The 24130-nt window shown below is 46.4% G+C and overlaps 1 protein-coding gene across 1 annotated transcript in view; it reads right to left on the reverse strand.

Annotated features, from left to right (window-relative positions):
• LOC137537221 (uncharacterized) overlaps positions 1–24130 on the reverse strand; it is a 256733-nt gene that overhangs the window by 162542 nt on the left and 70061 nt on the right. Inside the window, 4 exon segments of the mRNA XM_068259321.1 lie at positions 159–1530; positions 4220–4958; positions 5071–5168; positions 5993–6116. Coding sequence (XP_068115422.1) covers positions 159–1530; positions 4220–4958; positions 5071–5168; positions 5993–6116 — 2333 coding nt within the window.

The following is a 24130-nucleotide window of genomic DNA, read 5'->3' on the forward strand; positions in this document are numbered from 1 at the left end:
CGACTCAAAAAAAAGCACCTCCCACCCAAGCACCAGGAAGAAAAGAAACGCGTCACAAAATGCAAAATGAAACCGCTAACGGAACGCAATGAGAACGAGGCGTAAAACAAGCTCTGTTTTCTGTGCAAAACATTTCCCATACTCAGCACATGAATTACTGCTTCTCACCAGAGTGAGATCTCTCATGGCTGACAAGATGTGATTTCTGCCCATAACATTTCCCACACTCAGCACATGAATAGGGCTTCTCACCAGTGTGAGCTCTCTCATGCCTGACAAGATTTGATCTATCAGCAAAACATTTCCCACACTCAGCACATGAAAAGGGCTTCTCACCAGTGTGAGATCTCTCATGCCTGACAAGCAGTGATTTATGCCCATAGCATTTCCCACACTCAGCACATGAATAGGGCTTCTCACCAGTGTGAGATCTCTCATGTGTGACAAGCTGTGATTTATGCCCATAGCATTTCCCACACTCAGCACATGAATAGGGCTTCTCACCAGTGTGAGATCTCTCATGCTGGACAAGACCTGATTTACGAACAAAACATTTCCCACACTCAGCACATGAATAGGGCTTCTCACCAGTGTGAGCTCTCTCATGCCTGACAAGATATGATCTCTCAGCAAAACATTTCCCACACTCAGCACATAAGAAGGGCTTCTCACCAGTGTGAGTTCTCTCATGTGTGACAAGTAGTGATTCCTGTACAAACTTTTTCCCACACTCAGCACATGAATAAGGCTTCTCACCAGTGTGAGATCTCTCATGTCTGACAAGCAGTGATTTATGTCCATAACATTTTCCACACTCAGCACATGAATAGGGCTTCTCACCAGTATGAGATCTCTCATGTGTGACAAGCAGTGATTTATGCCCATAACATTTCCCACACTCAGCACATGAATAGGGCTTCTCACCAGTATGAGATCTCTCATGTGTGACAAGTAGTGATTTATGCCCATAACATTTCCCACACTCAGCACATGAATAGGGCTTCTCACCAGTATGAGATCTCTCATGTATGACAAGCAGTGATTTATGCTCATAACATTTCCCACACTCAGCACACGAATAGCGCTTCTCGCCAGTGTGGGACCTCTCATGTATGTGTAGGTTTGCGCTACTCTTATAAAATTTCCCACACTCAGCACATGAATAGGGCTTCTCACCAGTGTGAGATCTCTCATGGCTGACAAGATTTGATCTCTCAGCAAAACATTTCCCACACTCAGCACATGAATAGGGCTTCTCACCAGTGTGAGATCTCTCATGTCTGACAAGATGTGATTTCCATACAAAACATTTCCCACACTCGGAACAGGAATAGAATCCTCCAGCAGGGGGAGAGCTGTGCTGGGTATGAGGCCCCTCAGGGTTAGACAGGTGAGGTGAGTCTGGGAGAATATTTGGGGTAACCAGGATATCTGCAGGAGACTCTTGTCCAGTGACATCATCATCCGTTGTACAGTCTGTGGATACAGAGAGATGAGTCTCTGAGAGGTTCCTGATGCCGGGACTCCGCCCTGCAAATAGAGAAACAGCATCACTTCCTGTTAGAGAATTCTGAGGGAGGAACAATTATCATTAGGGATGAAAGGAAAGAGGATGGTCGGCACTGCTGTACAGCTTCCTTTATTTGGCAATGTGCAGACAAGTAGGCTGTGTGTTACATCATCACCTCACAGTCCATAAGAAGAGACTAAACACGTACCGGTGCGGGGGTGTTGTTTCGCACTTTTTGGTTATGTACTATACTTCCACATGTGTTAATTCATAGTTTGGATGCCTTCAGTGTGAATCTACATATATATATATATCTCCTTGGTGTGTGTGTGTCTCTCTCCCTCTCTGTGTATGATGCTGAGCATGTTTATTCAGTTTCCGTGGCCTATTCGGAGTGGAACCTGTCCTGTTAAACCTCTGTATGGTCTTGGCCACCATGCTGCAGCTCAGTGTCAGAATGTTGGCAATCGTCTTATAGCCTAGGCCACCTTTATGTGGAGCAACAATTCTTTGTTAAGCTCCTCAGAGAGTTCTCTGCCATGAGGAGCCATGCTGAGCTTCCAGTGACCAGTATGAGGGAGTGTGAGAGCGATAACACCAAATGTACCACACCTGCTGCCCATTCACACCTGAGACCTTGTAACACTAACCAGTCACATGACCTCAGGGAGGGAAAGGGCCGGAACCAATTCCCTTCCTCTGCTAAGTTCTCTCCTAGGACATCATTTTTCATCTTCTGCTTAAAATAACTTCTCAACACTCTGCAAATGAAAAAGTACTGAAAAATTATTTTTAACTAGCTGATGGCCCGGTGTTGCCCAGGTATGTATTTAGCTGGTGTTGACTGCGACCACTTTTTCTTACCCTAACACACAATTACTGAATGACCAAGTTTGTGAGCTTTGCGGTCTTTGGCATCAATAATTTGCATTGAAATGAAACAAATCTGATTGGCTGTTTGTGGCACCACCCCTTTTCTGAATTTGAACCCCAGTCACCCAATGACCAACTGGACCAGGTTTGAGGCTTGTGCCATTAACAGTGCAAGATTGGCGGCAAGTAAATATTCCCGTTGAAAATAAATAGGTGAATTTTGGTTGGCTTTTGTAGGCTCCACCCACTTTTCTGAATATTAATCCCAGTCACCCAGTGACCAACTGTGCAAAGTTTGAGAAGCCTGCCATTAAAGGAATACTGTAGGGGGGGGGGCTTCCAATGGTCCCCCGCAGACATCCTGTGCCGGCGCAGCCACTCCCCAATGCTGCGGCCTCGCCTCTGGTTCACTTCTGAAATTTCAGACTTTAAAGTCTGAAAACCACTGCGCCTGCGTTGCCGTGTCCTCACTCCCGCTGATGGCACCAGGAGCGTACTGCGCAGGCCCAGTATGGTCTGTGCCTGCGCAGTACGATCCTAGTGATAACAGCGGGAGCGTGGACACGGTAATGCAGTCGCAGTGGTTTTCAGACTTCAAAGTCTAAAATTCCAGAAGTGAACTGGAAGCGGGGCTGGAGCATCGGTGAGTGGCTGCACGGGCACATTATGTCTGTGGGGGACCATTAGAAGCCCCGGGTAAGTTCAACTCATTTTCTCCAGACCCCCCTACAGTACTCCTTTAACACTGTAAGAATAGCTGCAGTTTACATTTCCCTGTGAAATCTGTATTTGTCTCCGCCCACTTTTTTGGTTATGGGGATAAAAAGTATCCTATATGTTATTCCAGGTGATGTACTATGTGTGGGACAAATTTCATTCAAATCCGATCAGCCAGTTTTGTGTGATTGAGTAACAAACATCCAGACTGTCACATTTATAATCTTAGTAAGATTATTTTGTTGCCTGCGGGTGGCTTAAAAGGCCATTTATTGATAAGATATGAAAATATCACCAAGGAGGAAACTTAGGGAAAAAAGTCAATCGGATTGGGCATTGAATTGTCTAATAGAGTAGAATTTTGAAATTTTTCACTTAGAGGTGTTCTCACTTTTGTTGCCAGCGGTTTAGACATTAATGGCTGTGTTTGGCAAATTTACACCGTTATACAAGCTGTACACTGACTGCTTTACATTGTATCAAAGGGGTAGATTCATTAAAGGGGAACTTCAGCCTAAACAAACGTACTGTCATTAAGTTACATTAGTTATGTTAATTAGAATAGATAGGTAATATAATTTTTTACCCACCCTGTTTTAAAAGAACAGGCAAATGTTTGTGAATTATGGGGGCTGCCAACTTTGTCATGGGGGCAGCCATCTTTTTGGTTGAAAGAAGGTGACAAGGAGCAGGAAACACAGTTCCAACTGTCCTGTGTCCTGATAACCCCTCCGAGCTGCACAAGCTAGGCTTCAAATGTCAAATTCAAAATGTAAAAAAAAAAAAATTTGCACCAAAAAAGCAGAACGAGAACAACAACATCAGAAATTCCATCATGCTTTGCACAGCATCAGGGGAAAACTGCCCGGGCAGTTTTCTTCTGTGCAGCTAAAAATGAGGCTTGTATACGAGAAACAAAGTTCTGATGCTGTGAAACTGTTAAAGAAACACCAAGCCTTTTCCATGCTGCCGAGTCGATTTTTAGTCCGGAGGTTCACTTTAAATTGTGGTAATATTACCACACATACTGAGAGGAAGATGATCTATACTGTGCCCAGCAGGGACATGTTTGTTACTCAGTTTAATAAGGCTTTTCAATATCTAATGTTTATCACTCACCAATTCTCATCTCTGCAATAATGTCTTCCTCCTTAGATGCTCTCATCACGTCACCCTCCTCCACAGACTGCTGATCACTCCTCACATACGTCTCTTCTTCTTCCTCTTTACTTGTCCCCATAATGTCACCCTCCTCCATAGGCTGCTGATCACTCCTCACATACGTCTCCTCTTCTTCCTCTTTACTTGTCCTCATCATGTCACCCTCCTCCATAGACTGCTGATCACTCCTCACATACGTCTCCTCTTCTTCCTCTTTACTTGTCCCCATCATGTCACCCTCCTCCATAGACTGCTGATCACTACTCACATACGTCTCTTCTTCTTCCTCTTTAATTGTCCTCATCATGTCACCCTCCTCCATAGACTGCTGATCACTCCTCACATACGTCTCTTCTTCTTCCTCTTTAATTGTCCTCATCATGTCACCCTCCTCCATAGACTGCTGATCACTCCTCACATACGTCTCTTCTTCCTCTTTACTTGTCCCCATCATGTCACCCTCCTCCATAGACTGCTGATCACTGGTCACATATGTCTCTTCTTCTTCCTCTTCACTTGTCCCCATCATGTCACCCTCCTCCATAGACTGCTGATCACTCTTCACATACATCTCTTCTTCTTCCTCATTACTTGTCCTCATCATGTCACCCTCCTCCATAGACTGCTGATCACTCCTCACATACGTCTCTTCTTCTTCCTCTTTAACCACAGCACTTACATGTATCAGTTCTCCACCCTAATCACACAAAATAAGAAGCACTTTATAATGTGAACACAGATAACAGCAGAGACAACAGGAAACAATGTCACATAGTTTGGGGTCACTAATGACACTCAGTTCCACCTACCTGATGGTGGTGGGGGGTGGTGGGATCTTCCTTTAGACAATCCCGGGAATAAAGAGGACCTGTACACCTCTCTGGGGGGTTTCCATTACTGGATCCATCTGTAGGAAACGCACAATGACTGAATACTATGGGCTCAATTCACTAAGTGTCACCACATTCAAAAGTAAATGTTACCAACTAGTGAGGTAAATTACTGGCTTGTACGTTGAATACCTAAAAAAAAGTCAATTCACTAAGATTAGAGTGTTCGGCAAAACAAATAAAATGTTGGGTATTTTTAAGATCTGGCTGGACCTGTCAATAACTAGAAATCGCCATGTGGTAAAATTGACAGACTAGGAAGAAAGCCAATAGGAACAGCCACCTGGTCCTGCTACTCACCTCATTTGATCAGATGCATTGCCAGGCAGGACATAAAAAAAATAAACAAAACACAATAGCAGGAGACATTTACAGAGGCTTCCCTGTATCCCTTTAGCCATGCAGATCTATATACTGGTACACAGAAGAGGCCCTTTAGTGGCATGCATACACATCTAAAGGGATGCAGGAAGCCCTTTACTCTCTAGTAAGCTGTCACACAGGAATGGGTTATGCAGACACTTGTAGGAGAGAACCCCAGCTTGCTGCAGAGACCTCCTCCACAGCTGGGAGACTTCTGCATTACCGAGCAGGTCTTACTGAACTGAAGCAACATTTCTCAGTGAATTACCTATTACCTCATGTGTGACAATCTTGGTGCACTTGGAAAACAAAGTCTACAATACAGAATGCGTTATTTGCCCAACCTCTCTCTTTTTTTTGCTAAACAGCCCTTAGTGAATTGAGGTAATTGTCTGTTTGTGTTTATCAGATGAGGGGGATCTAGGAGGACCCCAAGCACTGCTTTCTCCATTACAAAAAAATAAGAATCTCCTCTTACCCGGTGATGTGAGGGGCGGCTGATTCTCCATCATGTTGTCCTTGTAGAGGTCCTTGTGTCCTTCTATATACTGCCACTCCTCCATGGAGAAATAGATGGTGACATCCTGACATCTCATAGGAACCTGACACACACAATAATACAGTCATTATCCTGATACCCCCCTTGCTGTTACTGGATAAAGTCCCATAATTCCCAGCACTGCTCACCTCTCCTGTCAGCAGCTCAATCATTTTCCTGGTGATTTCCAGAATCTTGTGCTTGTTGTGTCCCTCAAATATCAGGAAGTGAGGTGGGGGCACTGTGATGGTCACATGATCACCAGACTTCACTGGAGGAAATTTCTGTATGGAAAGATCAACACTAACGTCACATGATTTCCCAGAATCCTCCTCACCTCTCTGGTCAGGTGTGTTTTATGAATAGAAAAAGAGTTATATCATGTGACCTCCCAGAATTCTCCTCACCTCTCTAGTCAGCAGACAGATGATCTCCAGGGTGAGGTTGAATATCTTCTCAGTCATGTGACTCTGGTCCTCCTCCATCCTCAGTGATGTTGTCATGTGATCTGTACAGGAAGCTGCTACCTTTGGATAGATAATAAGGGAAGAATAATCTAGGTTATACGGCTGTCAGTGGTGAAACTACCAATACATGATCCCCCTCCCCCCAGCACTCCCCATTACTGTCACTTGTGGGTGGTGGGGCCATGCAGAGTATTGCAGGAAAGCATAATAAGCTGGTTTATAGCTACCTGTGCACTATACTCACAGCGTGCTGCAGTCCTGTCCTCCCTCTGCCTCCTCTCCAGCTGGTCTTCTCTCCTCACATCCCCCTCCCACTGTTACCATTCCTGTGATGTTACAGCAGTGCTGGTAGTGGTAGATGGATGAGGATATGAGGAGAGGCAGAGACTGAGGCTAATGGGAGCAGAGGACTGGAGCACACTGTGACAGCTAGCTATAAACCAATGTAATCCTTACGTTTACTGCTCTGCATGGAGGTGGGGGAAGGGAGCAATACTGGAGTGTGGGCATGGCTATACTGGGAAAGAAATGACATTACTGGGGTGGGGGACATTACATACTGGAGGATAATGGCAATGCTGGGGGACACAGGGGGGACATGGCTATACTGGGGGAGAAATGGCATTACTGGGGTGGAGGACATTACATACTGGAGGATAATGGCAATGCTGGGGGACACAGGAGGACATGGCTATACTGGGAAAGAAATGGCATTACTGGGGTGGGGGACATTACATACTGGAGGATAATGGCAATGCTGGGGGACACAGGAGGACATGGCTATACTGGGAAATAAATGGCATTACTGGGCTGGGGGACATTACATACTGGAGGATAATGGCAATGCTGGGGGACACAGGGAGGACATGGCTATACTGGGGAAAAAATGGCATTACTGGGGTGGGGGACATTACATACTGGAGAATAATGGCAATGCTGGGGGACACAGGGAGGACATGGCTATACTGGGGGAGAAATGGCAATACTGGGGTGGGGGACACTACATACTGGAGGATAATGGCAATGCTGGGGGACACAGGGGGGACATGGCTATACTGGGGGAGAAATGGCATTACTGGGGTGGGGGACACTACATACTGGAGGATAATGGCAATGCTGGGGGACACAGGGGGGACATGGCTATACTGGGAAATAAATGGCATTACTGGGCTGGGGGACATTACATACTGGAGGATAATGGCAATGCTGGGGGACACAGGGAGGACATGGCTATACTGGGGAAGAAATGGCATTACTGGGCTGGGGGACATTACATACTGGAGGATAATGGCAATGCTGGGAGACACAGGGGGGACATGGCTATACTGGGGAGAAATGGCATTACTGGGGTGGGGGAACATTACATACTGGAGGATAATGGCAATGCTGGGGAACACAGGGGGACATGGCTATACTGGGGGAGAAATGGCATTACTGGGGTGGGGGACATTACATACTGGAGGATAATGGCAATGGTGGGAGACACAGGGGGACATGGCTATACTGGGAAAGAAATTGCATTACTGGGGTGGGGAACATTACATACTGGAAGATAATGGCAATGCTGGGGGACACAGGGGGGACATGGCTATACTGGGGGAGAAATGGCATTACTGGGGTGGGGGACACTACATACTGGAGGATAATGGCAATGCTGGGGGACACAGGGGGGACATGGCTATACTGGGAAATAAATGGCATTACTGGGCTGGGGGACATTACATACTGGAGGATAATGGCAATGCTGGGGGACACAGGGAGGACATGGCTATACTGGGGAAGAAATGGCATTACTGGGCTGGGGGACATTACATACTGGAGGATAATGGCAATGCTGGGAGACACAGGGGGGACATGGCTATACTGGGGAGAAATGGCATTACTGGGGTGGGGGAACATTACATACTGGAGGATAATGGCAATGCTGGGGAACACAGGGGGACATGGCTATACTGGGGGAGAAATGGCATTACTGGGGTGGGGGACATTACATACTGGAGGATAATGGCAATGGTGGGAGACACAGGGGGACATGGCTATACTGGGAAAGAAATTGCATTACTGGGGTGGGGAACATTACATACTGGAAGATAATGGCAATGCTGGGGCACAGGGGGAGGGGCATGGCTATAATGGTAAAGAAATGGCATTATTGGGGTGCGGAATTGATAAATTTGTCCAATTGCTCAACCGCAGCATAAACTGGATACACTAGTGAGTTGCCCAGTCAGCACCCGGGCCCTGAAAAGGTGCAGGAAACATACATAAAATCAAGAACAACTGAGTCTCCATCTGGATTTAAAGACTATAAAAGCCCAAATTATTATTGTATCACAGTATAAAAGCAGAATGTTTCGGCACACAGGCCTTTGTGAAGTGCATGAATGAGCTGAAGCGAGAGGGATATGGAGGCTTCCATATTTATTTCCTGTTACACAATACCAGTTGCCTGGCATCCTGCTGATCCTCTGCCTCTAATACTTTTAGCCCCAGACACTGAACAAGCATGCAGCAGATCAGGTGTTTCTGGCATTATAGTCAGAATCTGCAGCCAAATAGATCAGCAGGGCTGCCAGGCAACTGGTATTGCTTAACAGGAAATAAATATGGCAGCCCTCATATTTTTCTCATTACAAGTGGTCCTTTAAAGAAAAACATTTATTTGTTACACCTGATACAAATCCTGCAATAAATCTGCATTATGCCAACTTCCTGCTTTCATGGAAGCAGACATATTGATAACATCCTGTGTTTACAAATTAGCTGCTCTGCTGTGCAGAGAAGATTCCTGAGCTGACACAGCTGAGGGATCAAATTACAACTTGTGATAAGTCACAGATGAGGGGGAGTTAGACAGGCTAAACTCTCTTAATACATACAGTGTGCATTTCTCCATGTTTTCCTTTTATCCAGTGCAAGAGTTCAGGTCCACTATAAATGAAACCTGCACTAGGAGCAGCGGCTGGATAGTGTACTGGATATAGGAAACAGAAGGATCGGACCAGCACCATATAGGTTACATCATTCATTTACATAAATAGGATAGAGAGTGTGCTGGGGTAACACAAATAGCACAACACAAGAGAAAGTACCCTGTATAGCTCCACACTGACCGGAACAATACATCCAAAATATCTATTATCAAATTACAATCCAACCCAATTAAAAGCAAGGGAAAAAAAACAATCACAAAAGGTGAAATGAGTGGTGTCCTAACCCAACAATCAAAATACAAAATCACAGGTCCTCCTCATCCAAAGTGTCACATATGCAATGTAAACAAATCACACGTGATAAACATCAATACAAAAAATGAATATTGCTCTAAAAATGACAAATCAAAATATGCAAGGGAGAAAATCCAGCAACAAAATCAGCAAATCAGGTGAACAAGAGTCACAAGCCGCCCCAGAAGGGGTAAATAGCAATAAGGGTAGAGATAAATGTCTATAATGTAACGTGCACCGTGTAATAGCAGCAATACAGAATGACAAGGAAAGTGCTCACGTGTAATAGAAGAGATGAGGGGACTGCAGGACTACCAACCACAAAGCCTTATTGCACCACGTGGGCAACTCCCGCTGCAGAAGAGGCACTGTGGGGTGTATTAAAGAAGAAGAAGTGACACCCATGCTAACCTAGATATAAAAAACACATGTATAAGTAGATACATACTACTTCTACTTACATAACAGATGTATTGTGCTATCCACGTTATGACTCCTGTGAATTTTATAAAGGAAAAGCAGAGAATCCTATTCTAGGCAGTAGCCATCTTGTTTAGCTTTGAATGAAGCTGATCCTGACATGTCCGCCCCCACTCTTGCTATCCCTTCCTCCCTTGCTCATTGTGTATTCATTACCACCTTCCTCCCAGAGTCGAGAGAGAGAGAGAGTTTTTTCAGGCAGCCACAATATATTTGTATTAGAGTTAGAGAGCTTAGCTCAGCATATATCAATCCTGGGAAGACACCAAATTATACACACACACACCACTCGTATTCCACCTCCTCCTCCCATTGAAAGCAAAGTCCCCCCCTGGCTAGCAGACAGTCATGAATGTGAGCCCAGAGCCCCCCTCCTCCTCCTCACACCACCTCTGCTCTGAGTGTAAAAGTACGCTGCTGACCAGTGACAGATGCTCCCCGGAATGCAGAGGAGCGCTGTCTGCCGCCCGCCCCGAGGAGGAAATGAGAGGAGAGCTCAGAGGGCCCTTTTCCACTAGCAGTCGCTAGCGTTCACGCTGAACGCTAGCGACTGCTGAATCGCAAAGGTAAAAAATTACCTGCGATTTCCCGATGTTTGCGGCCGTGATTTTGCTATGCTATGCACTGCATAGCAAAATCGCGGCAAATATCGCTCCATGCCGCGATCGCGTTTCAGGCAAAAACGAATCACGGTAGTGGAAACATCCTACCGCGATTCCTATGTTATTTAGCAAACCCTAGCGATTGTAAAATCGCTAGCGGTTTGCGATTCCGCAATTCCGCTAGCGCAAACGCGCCAGTGAAAAAGGGCCCTGAAGGTGACTGGCCTCGCTGCAGCAGCCTTATACACACACACACATGCAAGATGAGCCCGCACTTTCGCTGTATGCAGACAATTCACCTCTTCTCTGCTCGCTCCATACCCAGTCACCCAGCCTTGCCACAAGCAGAAGGGTGATCTGGAGCGTGATGTTTACTCCACTGTGCGAGTGCTTATTACAGGCAGGCAGCGCAACCAATCCAGCACAAGGAGGGCGTTAGAAGGAGGGGGAGAGGAGGAATACATTTTAGATAAAGAGCCTCCAGCATGGAACTTTTTGGTGACGGCGATTTAAAGAGCCAGTACCAAAAATTAATGTGATAACTCCAAACCATACCTGCAGACATTTTTTTTTTTGAAGTTTGGAATACAGGATTAGCATCTTTATCACTTAATATACTCAGACCAGTTTCTGTTGAAATTTGATTTTTATGGTGACAATACCGCTTTAAAGGACAACTGTAGTGAGAGGGTTATGGAGGCTGCCATATTATTAGGTGTGATTTGTTTACATTGCATATTTAACACTTTGGTTTAGGAGGACCTGTGATTTAGTATTTTAATTATTGATTAAAGACACCACTCATTTCAGCTTTTGTGATTTTTTTTTTTTATTGCTTTTAATTTGGCAATAAAGATTTTTTGGGATATATTATTCTGGTCAGTGCGGTGCTATACAGGTTACTGGATATACACCCCCTGTGATGTAGGAGAGCAGTGTTCAGAGCGGGATTCACATATCCTAATGCCCCTGGGGGCAGGGGCGTAACTAGGCCCCACCGGGCCCCCCTGCAGATTTTCTGAGCGGGGCCCCCCCCCCCTTCGCCCCAGGGCCCGCTCGCGGCCGTTTTGTGGGTGCTGGAGGGGTGGCAGCATGAGGGGAAAGCCTTGCCCACAGTCGGCGGGGAGAGGGGTAGTTCCCCCCTCTCCCTCACCTCGGGGCTCTCCCCTCTGCGCTCCCCTCCAGCTCGTAAGTGTCTGTGGGGCTGTGGTGGGCAGCGAGCGGCGGACAGATACATACCTGCTTCCGTGCGTTCCATCGGAGACTTCTCCCTCTAGCGGCTGACGTCACTTCCGGAAGTGACGTCAGCCGCTAGAGGGAGAAGTCTCCGATGGAACGCACGGAAGCAGGTATGTATCTGCCCGCCGCTCGCTGCCCACCACAGCCCCACAGACACTTACGAGCTGGAGGGGAGCGCAGAGGGGAGAGCCCCGAGGTGAGGGAGAGGGGGGGGAACTACCCCTCTTCCCGCCGACTGTGGGCAAGGCTTTCCCCTCATGCTGCCACCCCTCCAGCACCCACAAAACGGCCCCAAGCGGGCCCCAGGGGGGGGGGCGGGCCCCCCCGCGGGCGCAGGGGCTGCAGGGCCTATTCCTACGCCCCTGCCTGGGGGGCTACTGACTGTGCCTTCTGTGGCTGCAGCTCCCAAGCACTGCGAGTCAGACAGGAGAAAAGCCCTGTGTGACTGCTCACATTCCATCTAACACTAATGCTCTCTTCCCCATCTCTCCTATATACAGTTATTGCTGCATACAATCTCTATGCTCATTCATACTATTACTATCCTCATACTTGCCCATGTCTGCACTGATCTCCCCACTGCAATACATCCTGTACAATGCCCAGCAGCCATATATGTGCGAGTATATAACAAGAATCACACAATTACCTCTTCCAACAACGTGTCCTCTCCACTTCCTATCTGACATCATTTCCTGTCTTACATCACTTCCTGTGTGTGTGATCGCCATCTTGTGGTGAATAGACTAACTGCAGCCACTGTTTGTGAGCTCTCCTTTACTATGAGTTGCAGAGTGCCTATAAAGCTCATGGTGAACCAGAAGAGAAGCCCTAGCAGTGTGTAAGGGTTAAAAGAGACCAAAATGGGCTAAATTTTAAGTAAAACAAAAATTTGCCTTCTTTCTTTTGATTCAGTTTTTCTTGAACATTTTGAAAATACATGAAAAGCATTCCAGGTCATACATGAGCAGAGTATGGTCCACAAACACAATTGTATAAACCCCACAGCCATCATGTATCTCAGTACTAGACCCACAAGTCACATCCGGCCAAGGTCTTCTGAAAATTGTTAACGCTTTTTGGCAAGGCCTGCAACGTGGCTAAATTAAGGGAGGGTATCTATGTGGGAACCTCTTATCAAGAACTGTATAACAAATTGCATTGATCTATCTATCTATCTATCTAGCAATAGGTCGGTACACGAGAAATCAACAATCAAGAATACATATGAAAAATAACAAACAACTGACAAACTGGAGTACATATTATATTGTGCGTCTACACAATATATAAATGTAGCTCAGAGAAGCTCTCTAGCTAGACCTGAAACCAGCGATCTGATTAGTATCAAGGCTAGCGAGCAACTAAAGCTCCTGGCCTTAAATACTAATGCCCCAATCCGTAGCCACTCCTATTTGGTGAGGTCACTCATGACCTCACCTATTGGATCCTCCTCCTGAGCCTATAAGGCTCGGTAGAGCTTGTGCATGCGCGATGAAACCTCTGGGTCACATGCGAGCCGGAAGCCACCACCGAAGGGATGCCGGGGATGCCGCCAGAAGTCTCCTGTGCGGCAGTCCCGGCGCTCGCCCGGACCATGCCGGAGACGCCGCAGGACCTGCCGTAAGAAGTTTATTGCGTGGCAGTCCCGGCGCTCGCCCGGACCATGCCGGAGACGCCGCGGGACCTGCCGCTGGAAGGTAAGATCGTTACATTAACCTTGTAGAATATGTTCATATAAGGGTAAAGGTAACTCTTTTGAACTAGTTAACTATACAGGTCCTTCTCAAAAAATTTGCATAGTGTAATAAAGTTCATTATTTTCTGTAATGTACTGATAAACATTAGCCTTTCATATATTTTAGATTCATTACACACAACTAAAGTAGTTCAAGCCTTTTATTGTTTTCATATTGATGATTTTGGCATACAGCTCATGAAAACCCCAAATTCCTATCTCAAAAAATTAGCATAACATGAAAAGGTTCTCTAAACGAGCTATTAACCTAATCATCTGAATTAACTAATTAACTCTAAACACCTGCAAAAGATTCCTGAGGCTTTTAAAAACTCCCAGCCTGGTTCATTACTCAAAACCGCAATCATGGGTAAGACTGCCGACCTGACTGCTGTCCAGAAGGCCATCATTACATAGTTACATAGTTATTTTGGTTGAAAAAAGACATACGTCCATCGAGTTCAACCAGTATAAAGTACAACACCAGCCTGCTCCCTCACATATCCCTGTTGATCCAGAGGAAGGCGAAAAAACCCTTACAAGGCATGGTCCAATTAGCCCCTAAAGGGAAAAATTCCTTCCCGACTCCAGATGGCAATCAGATAAAATCCCTGGATCAACATCATTAGGCATTACCTAGTAATTGTAGCCATGGATGTCTTTCAACGCAAGGAAAGCATATAAGCCCCCTTTAAATGCAGGTATAGAGTTTGCCATAACGACTTCCTGTGGCAATGCATTCCACATCTTAATCACTCTAACTGTAAAGAACCCTTTCCTAAATAAATGGCTAAAACGTTTTTCCTCCATGTGCAGATCATGTCCTCTAGTCCCTAGGTTCTCAACGTGTGGTACGCGTACCCCAGGGGGTACTTCTGATGGTTCCAGGGGGTACTCAGGCTTGATATACTTAACCAAGAATAACAAATTTAGAGTTTCAGAAAATGATAAATCTTATTTAAACAACACCAAATTAGTATTTTAGCTAATTAAAAGCAATAGTAAATGCTTGGAAATTGGTTAGAACCAAGTTTCATGTACTACAATTAAATATATATTTGTAAAGGGGGTACTTGTGATAATGTTTACTATGCTAGGGGGTACTTGGTGAGTACAGGGTTTTGAAAGGGGTACATACCAATAAAATGTTGAGAAACACTGCTCTAGTCCTTTGAGAAGGCCTAGGGACAAAAAGCTCATCCGCCAAGGTATTATATTGCCCTCTGATGTATTTATACATGTTAATTAGATCCCCTCTAAGGCGTCTTTTCTCTAGACTAAATAAACCCAGTTTATCTAACCTTTCTCGATAATTGAGACCTTCCATCCCACGCATCAATTTTGTTGCTCGTCTCTGCACCTGCTCTAAAACTGCAATATCTTTTTTGTAATGTGGTGCCCAGAACTGAATTCCATATTCCAGATGTGGCCTTACTAGAGAGTTAAACAGGGGCAATATTATGCTAGCATCTCGAGTTTTTATTTCCCTTTTAATGCATCCCAAAATTTTGTTAGCTTTAGCTGCAGCTGCTTGGCATTGAGTACGATTATTTAACTTGTTGTCAATGAGTACTCCTAAGTCCTTCTCCAAGTTTGATGTCCCCAACTGTATCCCATTTATTTTGTATGGTGCTAGACCATTAGTACGTCCAAAATGCATGACCTTACATTTGTCAACATTGAATTTCATCTGCCATGTATGTGCCCATATAGCCATCCTATCCAGATCCTGTTGCAATATGACACTATCTTCCTGAGAGTTAATGATTCTGCACAATTTTGTATCATCTGCAAAAATAGCAACATTGCTCACTACTGCATCTACTAGGTCATTAATAAATAAATTGAAGAGCACTGGACCCAGAACAGACCCCTGTGGGACCCCACTGCTAACAGCCTCCCATTTTGAGTACAATCCATTGACCACAACTCTTTGTTTTCTGTCCATTAGCCAGTTCCCTATCCATGAACACAGACTCTTCCCCAGTCCTTGCATCCTCAACTTTTGCACCAGACTTTTGTGGGGAACAGTGTCGAAGGCCTTTGCAAAGTCCAAGTATATCACATCTACAGCATTCCCAATATCCATATTAGCATTCACTACCTCATAAAAGCTGAGCATGTTAGTCAAACAGGACCTGTCTTTAGTAAACCCATGTTGATGCTGAGAAATAAGATTATTTTCTACTATGAAGTCATGTATAGTATCTCTTAGTAACCCCTCAAATAGTTTGCATACAACTGATGTTAAACTTACAGGTCTATAATTTCCTGGATCAGATTTTTTGCCCTTCTTAAATAATGGGAAAACGTGGGCTGTACGCCAATCCACTGGGACTCTGCCAGTTGCAAGAGAGTCACAAAAGATAAGATAAAGGGGTTTATCTATAACTGAACTTAATTCCCTTAGGACCCGAGGATGCATGCCATCCGGGCCAGGTGCCTTCTCTATTTTTAATTTATTTAGTCTTGCCTTCACTTCTTCCTGTGTTAAGTATTTAATATTACAGTTAGAAGATTGAGACTCTTCCGCCTCTGTAGTTTGCAACAGTGCTGTTTCTTTTGTGAAGACAGAAGCAAAGAAAGCATTTAATAACTCTGCCTTACCTTGGTCATCCACCATTGAGTTCCCATCCTCATCCTTTAGGAGTCCTATACAGTCAACCTTTCTTTTTTTAGAGTTAATGTACTTGTAAAACTTTTTTGGGTTAGATTTGATATCCTTAGCGATTTGTTTTTCAGCTTCAATCTTTGCCTGCCTAATTTCTTTTTTAAAATTTTTATTGCACTCCTTATAATTGCTTAGTGCAGCGTCGGTCCCCTCCTGTTTTAAGACCTTATAGGCATTCTTTTTCCTCTTCATTTTATCTTTAACCTTTCTATTCATCCATAGAGGCCTTTTTTTATTCCTAGACATTTTGTTTCCATATGGGATATACATACTACAGTATTGATTGAGTATAAGTTTAAAAGCTTGCCATTTCCCTTCAGTGTCTTCCCCTTGTAGTACATTATCCCATCATTGACACCCTCAAGCAAGAGGGTAAGACACAGAAAGAAATTTCTGAACGAATAGGCTGTTCCCAGAGTGCTGTATCAAGGCACCTCAGTGGGACGTCCGTGGGAAGGAAAAAGTGTGGCAGAAAACGCTGCACAACGAGAAGAGGTGACCGGACCCTGAGGAAGACTGTGGAGAAGGACCGATTCCAGACCTTGGGGGACCTGCGGAAGCAGTGGACTGAGTCCAGAGTAGAAACATCCAGAGCCACCGTGTACAGGCGTGTGCAGAAAATGGGCTACAGGTGCCGCATTCCCCAGGTCAAGTCACTTTAAAAGCAGAAACAGCGGCAGAAGTGCCTGACCTGGGCTACAGAGAAGCAGCACTGGACTGTTGCTCAGTGGTCCAAAGTACTTTTTTTGGATGAAAGCAACTTTTGCATGTCATTCGGAACTCAAGGTGCCAGAGTCTGGAGGAAGAGGATTTTGGGGAGAGGGAAATGCCAAAATGCCTGAAGTCCAGTGTCAAGTACCCACAGTCAGTGAAGGACTAGGGTGCCATGTCAGCTGCTGGTGTTGGTCCACTGTGTTTTACCAAGGGCAGGGTCAATGCAGCTAGCTATCAGGAGATTTTGGAGCACTTTATGCTTCCATCTGCTGAAAAGCTTTATGGAGATGAAGATTTCATTTTTCAGCACGACCAGGCACCTGCTCACAGTGCCAAAACCACTGGTAAATGGTTTACTGACCATGGTATTACTGTGTTCAATTGGCCTGCCAACTCTCCTGACCTGAACCCCATAGAGAATCTGTGGGATATTGTGAATAGAAAGTTGAGAGATGCAAGACCCAACACTCTGGATGAGCTTAAAGAAAACCTGAACTGAAAATTAAAAGTCAAGATAAGCATACACAAGTCATACTTACCTCCTGTGTAGTCTACTCCTCAATCTCTTTTTCCTCTCCTGCATCCTGTTTGTCCACTGTGATCAATGAAATTCTCTGTCCTCCATTTTGAAAATGGCCATTACACCACAACAGCTTTCTGGTCAGCACACAGTTAAACTGTAACATCGCCCACTTGAGCCATAGGGAAACATGGACACATCAGCAGTGGTGCTCAGCAGAGCTCGAATATTCGAGTAGCTCGAATATTCGAGCTCTTTTTCAGCTATTCGAGCTCGGTATTCGAGCTCCGAATAGCTGCAGCTATTCGAATGGGCTATTCGAGTGAACTCGAATAGCCCACTCACTATTCGCGCTATTCGAGCAAACAGTGCTATCCGAGCTCGAATACCGAGCTCGAATAGCGTCATAGCCCAGATTGATGTCCTTAGAGCCAATCAGAGGGCTACCAGGCCCTCTGACGGCAGCCAATCACAGAGCGGGACCCTGGCCAGCCCCTACCCTATAAATAGCGGCCGCCATTTTAGGTTTTTCCATCCTTGCCTGACTTTGTACAGAGAGAGATCTGCTCCTTTGTGCTTTGGCTTAGCAAGTGCTTTATTGTGGTCAATCACCTAGCGTTTTTGCTCACATACACCTCCTATACACACCTATATTGTTGTTAGTTAGATAGACATTGTATTTTAGTTAGTAGCTTGTGTGTTACATAGAGACAGGCAGCTGCTGCAGGCAAGCTTACACAGCTTTAGGCCTCAGGGCCTTGCCTGTGTGGGCAGCTGTCCTCCTGTCCTCTGTTAGTTTATTTCTCATCTATACCAGTGTTTCTGCTGTGACTGTCCTTTACTACTCAGTGATTGGTTGCATTTTGTAGTTATACTGTAACTGTACTAGGACACTCACTGTCACTGTTTGTTCATAGCTCCTGCGTATGTGTGCACTGTCTGTACAGTACACACACTCTATTTCCTTCTGATTACTACTGATTATTGTAATTTCTAGTTGTACTTACTACTTACTGTTACTACTTACTGTACTAGGGACACTCAGTCACTGTTCATAGGCTAGCTCCTGGGTGTGTGTGTGTGCGTGCACTGTCTGTACAGTACACACACTCTATTTCCTTCTGATTACTACTGATTATTGTAATTTCTAGTTGTACTTACTACTTACTGTTACTACTTACTGTACTAGGGACACTCAGTCACTGTTCATAGGCTAGCTCCTGCGTGTGTGTGTGTGCGTGCACTGTCTGTACAGTACACACACTCTATTTCCTTCTGATTACTACTGATTATTGTAATTTCTAGTTGTACTTACTGTTACTACTTACTGTACTAGGGACACTCAGTCACTGTTCATAGGCTAGCTCCTGCGTGTGTGTGTGCGTGCACTCACTGTCTGTAGTGTACACACACTCTATTTCCTTCTGATTACTACTGATTATTGTAATTTCTAGTTGTACTTACTGTTACTACTTACTGTACTAGGGACACTCAGTCACTGTTCATAGGCTAGCTCCTGCGTGTGTGTGTGTGTGCGTGCACTGTCTGTACAGTACACACACTCTAAATCCTTCTGATTACTGTGAGAAAACGCGGAAGAGCCGCCGCCATGAGCCAGCGGCAGGCGGCTCTTTCCGCGCACAGGGCTCACACACACGGAGAGGCAGCCGCCTCCTCTCAACATGAGGCGGCTGTCTCCGTGCAGGCTGCGGAGCGCGGAGAAACCACCGCGGTAGACGCGGTGGTTGTGGCACATACCCCCGCTGCGGAGACTCCGCAGAGCGGGGCTGCTGTGGCTGGGACTCGTAGTCCCTCAGCTTTTAGAGTGACGCGCGCGCGCGCGCACTCAGGCAGAATTTATATTAATCAGTACTAAGTCAGCTGACCAGGCTGGTCAGCTGACTTTGACTCCACTTCCCATTGGTCCAGCACTTAGGGAGGTGCTGGGAAGAGGGTCAGGTATATATACTGCTGGCTGTTCACTTGCTCCCCGTCTGGCGTTGCGATCACATATGTGGGAGCACCCAGATCCGTAGTCAGATCCGCAAGTGTGCCGGGACCAGCTGGAGCTGTAATCCTACACTTAGCTAGATTCTGTTGATAGCTAAAGTACTAGTTTGATTGTGATTATCTGTTATGACCTATTGCCTGTTTGACCACCCTCCTGAACTCTGATCTTGTACCTCGATATCTCTGATACTCTGTTGCCGAACCCCGGCTCATTCCTAGACTCTGCTTCTGCCTCCTGATTTTGTACCCCGATATATCTGATACCCCGTTGCCGAACCCTGCCTGTACCTTGACTCGGCCTTTATTACTGTATCTGTACTTTATCTGTCCGTGTGTTACGACCTGGCTTGTCCGACCTCGAGAACCGACCTCACGATTGGAGGCGGTTCCCCGTCCTGTTAGTGACACTTCCTCCTGAGTGTCACTATTGGGCTATCCTTCCTACTGTCAGTCTGACTCCTCCCGTCTTGGAGAGCTCAGGTCTGCGGAAGGAATCCGTGCAGTTCACCTTGCTGCACTGAGGCTTAGGCCTCCTAGTGTTACTGTTACACCAAACACTACACTCTACTTAGGTGAGCAGAGGTTAGTTAGTATATCGGATTATCGGTGATACTGCAGATCACGTATAATCTGGTATACATCTGTATTTCCTGTGATACTGCAGATCACCGGTAATCAGATCCTCTCTGTGCTTCACCGATCGTTACAGAACGCCAGACCACAAAACAGATGGAATCACGCGCTGATCCTCTGACTGTGCTTGCCACTTCGGTGGATAACATTCATCAAGCACTGGGCCAGCACAAAACCTTAATTGATGCCTTATCATGCTCTGCGAAAACCCTCCAGACGTCGGTTGATTCAGTGCGATCCCCTCCTAGTGATGACATACGTATGCCTGTACCTTATAAGTTTTCCGGCCACAAGTCTGACTTCCGGAATTTCAGGAGTAGAGTGTTGTCGTATTTCGAGTTGAGAGCCCGATCCTCGGGGACTGAGACCCAACGGGTCATCTTTATTAAAACCTTGCTGACTGGGGACTCCCAGTCTTGGGCATACAACCTGCCTCCTACCGATACTGCTCTGACCTCGGTAGAGAAATTCTTTGAGGCCATGGCCATAATTTACGACGACCCTGACCTTGCTGCGTCCTCAGAGTGGAAGCTCAAACTTTTGCGGCAAGGCAGAGGTTCGGTCGAGGATTATGCGGCAGAGTTCCGTAGGTGGTCAGTCACCTCTAGATTTGACAACTTTGCCCTAATGGATTACTTCTTGTCTGGGTTGTCGGAGGAGGTCTCCGACCTAAAGTTAACTGTACCTGAGCCCAAAACAGTTGATGAGGCCATATCATCGGCCATTCGAGTAGATCGCAGGCTACGCCATCAGAGGCAGGCTAGGGGTAGTCACCGTGTCAGGGTGACTTCGTACGTGGCACCGGCTGCTGCATCCTCAGTAACAGCATCCCCGCCTGTCTCACCCTCTCCGGCCTTGCCTCCACCAGAGCCAATGCAAATTGGTCGATCAAAACTGACCCAGGTGGAGCGAAGGCGGAGAATGACGGAACAACTGTGCCTATACTGTGCAGAGGCAGGGCATAGGGTGCGAAACTGCCCTAACAGGTCGGGAAACGGGTCTGCCTATGAGTAGTGGGGGGTGACACCCTAGGCACACAATCCTCACCCCTTAAAGAAAGAAAATTACTTCTCCCTTGTACTGTCACATGGGATGATAAGTCTGTAGCCACTGAAGCTTTTATCGACTCCGGCTCAGCGGCTAACTTTATGAACTTTGAGTTTGCTCAGGAGTTGGGTTTACCACTCACTCCCGTGAGACCCCCCATTCAGGTCACGGCAGTGGACGATTCCCCTTTGCAGCGGAATCGTGCCCTGTCACAAACTCCGCTTGTGAAGCTCACCATAGGGGTATTGCACGGGGAACTGTTACAATTTTTTGTTTTACACATGTCAACCTCCACTATTATCCTAGGCATGCCATGGTTGCAGGTTCATTCTCCACAGATAGACTGGGCCACAGGGCAGTTGACAGCATGGTCACCTCATTGTTTCCAGCAATGTTTGGGGAGGCTGACACTAGGTCAAACCAAGGTGCAGGTGGAAGGTGTACCGGAACAATACTCAGATTATGCCGATGTGTTTTGTCCCAAGGCTGCGGATAAATTGCCCCCGCATCGCCCGTTTGACTGTCCCATTGACCTTTGTTCTGGTTGTATGCCTCCTCGAGGCCACTTATAAACCTTATCTGGCCCCGAAAAACTAGCCATGCAGGAGTATATCCGTGAGAACTTGGCCAAGGGCTTCATTCGGCCGTCCCGGTCACCCGCTGGGGCAGGCTTCTTTTTTGTTAAGAAAAAAGACGGGGGTTTACGGCCTTGCATCGATTATCGTGGCCTCAACAAGATCACAGTGAAGAATCGCTACCCGTTGCCACTTGTAGACGATTTGTTCACACAGGTCACGGAGGCTAGGATATTTTCAATCTGGACTTACGGGGGGCATACAATCTGGTGCGTATAAGAAAGGGCGACGAATGGAAGACGGCCTTCAATACCCCTGATGGGCATTACGAGTACAGGGTGATGCCCTTCGGGTTATGTAATGCCCCGGCCGTCTTCCAGGAACTCATCAATGAGGTTTTTCGGGAGGTGTTAGGAAAGTTCGTTTTAGTCTATTTAGACGACATTCTCATCTTTTCTAACAACCTGTCGGAACACAGAACCCATGTCAGGATGGTATTAGACAAACTGAGGCAGAATTTGTTATACGCCAAACTCGAGAAATGTATTTTTGAGGTCACGTCGGTTGCCTTTCTGGGGTATATAGTCTCCACCTCAGGTCTGTCTATGGACCCTGCCAAGGTCTCCGCGGTCCTGGAGTGGCCGCAGCCGGTGGGGTTAAAGTCGCTACAATGGTTCTTGGGGTTTGCGAACTATTATAGAAGGTTTATAAAGGGGTACTCCACAGTAGTCGCCCCCCTCACTAGCATTACTAAGAAAGGGGCAGACACCACTCATTGGCCTCCCGAGGCCTTACAGGCATTTTCTAAGTTAAAAGGGTTGTTCTGCTCAGCACCCATACTCAGACACGTGGACACTTCCTTCCCGTTTATTGTTGAGGTAGACGCCTCAGAGGTCGGGGTGGGGGCTGTGCTGTCCCAGCGTTCTGGTCTCCAGGGTAGATTATACCCTTGTGCCTACTTTTCCCGGAGGTTCTCTCCGGCAGAAAGAAACTACGATATAGGCAACAGGGAACTCCTAGCCATCAAATTGGCCTTCGAAGAGTGGCGTCATTGGCTAGAGGGAGCTGAGCACACTATCACGGTTTATACCGACCACAAGAATCTGGAATACATCGAGGGGGCTAAAAGGTTAAGCCCTCGGCAGGCTCGATGGTCTCTATTTTTCTCAAGGTTTACATTTTTGATTACGTACACGCCAGGTAGTAAGAATACCAAGGCAGATGCACTCTCTAGGTGTTTCGAGCCGGAGACAGCACAGCCCTCTATTCCCGAAACCATTGTCCCACGAAGAGTGGTCTTGGCCGCTACGGAGACTTGGGAGGACTGGAAGGAGACGTTGAGTCCTTTCCAGCAGGATATCCCGGAAGGGAAGCCAGACGGGGTGCTGTTTATCCCGCTACCATTCCGCCTCCAGATCTTGGAGATGGTCCATTCTCATAAAAATGCGGGACATCCTGGGGCGTCTAGAACGCAGGATCTCGTGGCCAGATGTGCATGGTGGCCTTCGTTAGCAGCTGACTGCAAAGAGTTTGTCAGGGAATGTGCGGTGTGCGCAAAAAGCAAACCCTCCCGGCTGGCATCTGTAGGTACATTGCAGCCTTTGCCCACCCCGAGTGAACCATGGACCCACTTGTCCATGGATTTTGTGGGTGAGCTTCCTAGGTCTGAAGGCATGTCAGTCATCTGGGTGGTGGTCGACCGTTTCAGTAAAATGGCCCACTTCGTGCCCCTGAAGGGACTCCCCTCGGCCCAGGAACTGGCCGATTTATTTATCACCCATGTCTTCCGATTGCATGGCATTCCAGAAGACATAGTTTCCGATCGGGGAGTCCAGTTTGTTTCGAAATTTTGGAGGGCATTCTGTCACCAAATTGGCATGAAACTGTCGTTCTCCTCGGGTTACCACCCACAGACAAACGGCCAGACGGAGAGGGTCAACCAATCGTTAGAACAATTTTTGAGGTGTTACGTTGCCGAGGCGCAGAGTGATTGGGTTAAATTTTTACCGTATGCAGAATTTGCCCATAACAACCTAAAGAGTGCTTCTTCAGGTTTCTGCCCATTTCAGATTGTTACCGGTAAACTACCTAAATTCTCTCCATTGCCAATTGCGTCCACTCCATTTCCCACCTTGGAGGCTTGGCAAAGGTCATT

The sequence above is a fragment of the Hyperolius riggenbachi genome, chromosome 10 (genome assembly GCF_040937935.1).
Source record: "Hyperolius riggenbachi isolate aHypRig1 chromosome 10, aHypRig1.pri, whole genome shotgun sequence".
Classification (NCBI taxonomy): Eukaryota; Metazoa; Chordata; class Amphibia; order Anura; family Hyperoliidae; genus Hyperolius; species Hyperolius riggenbachi.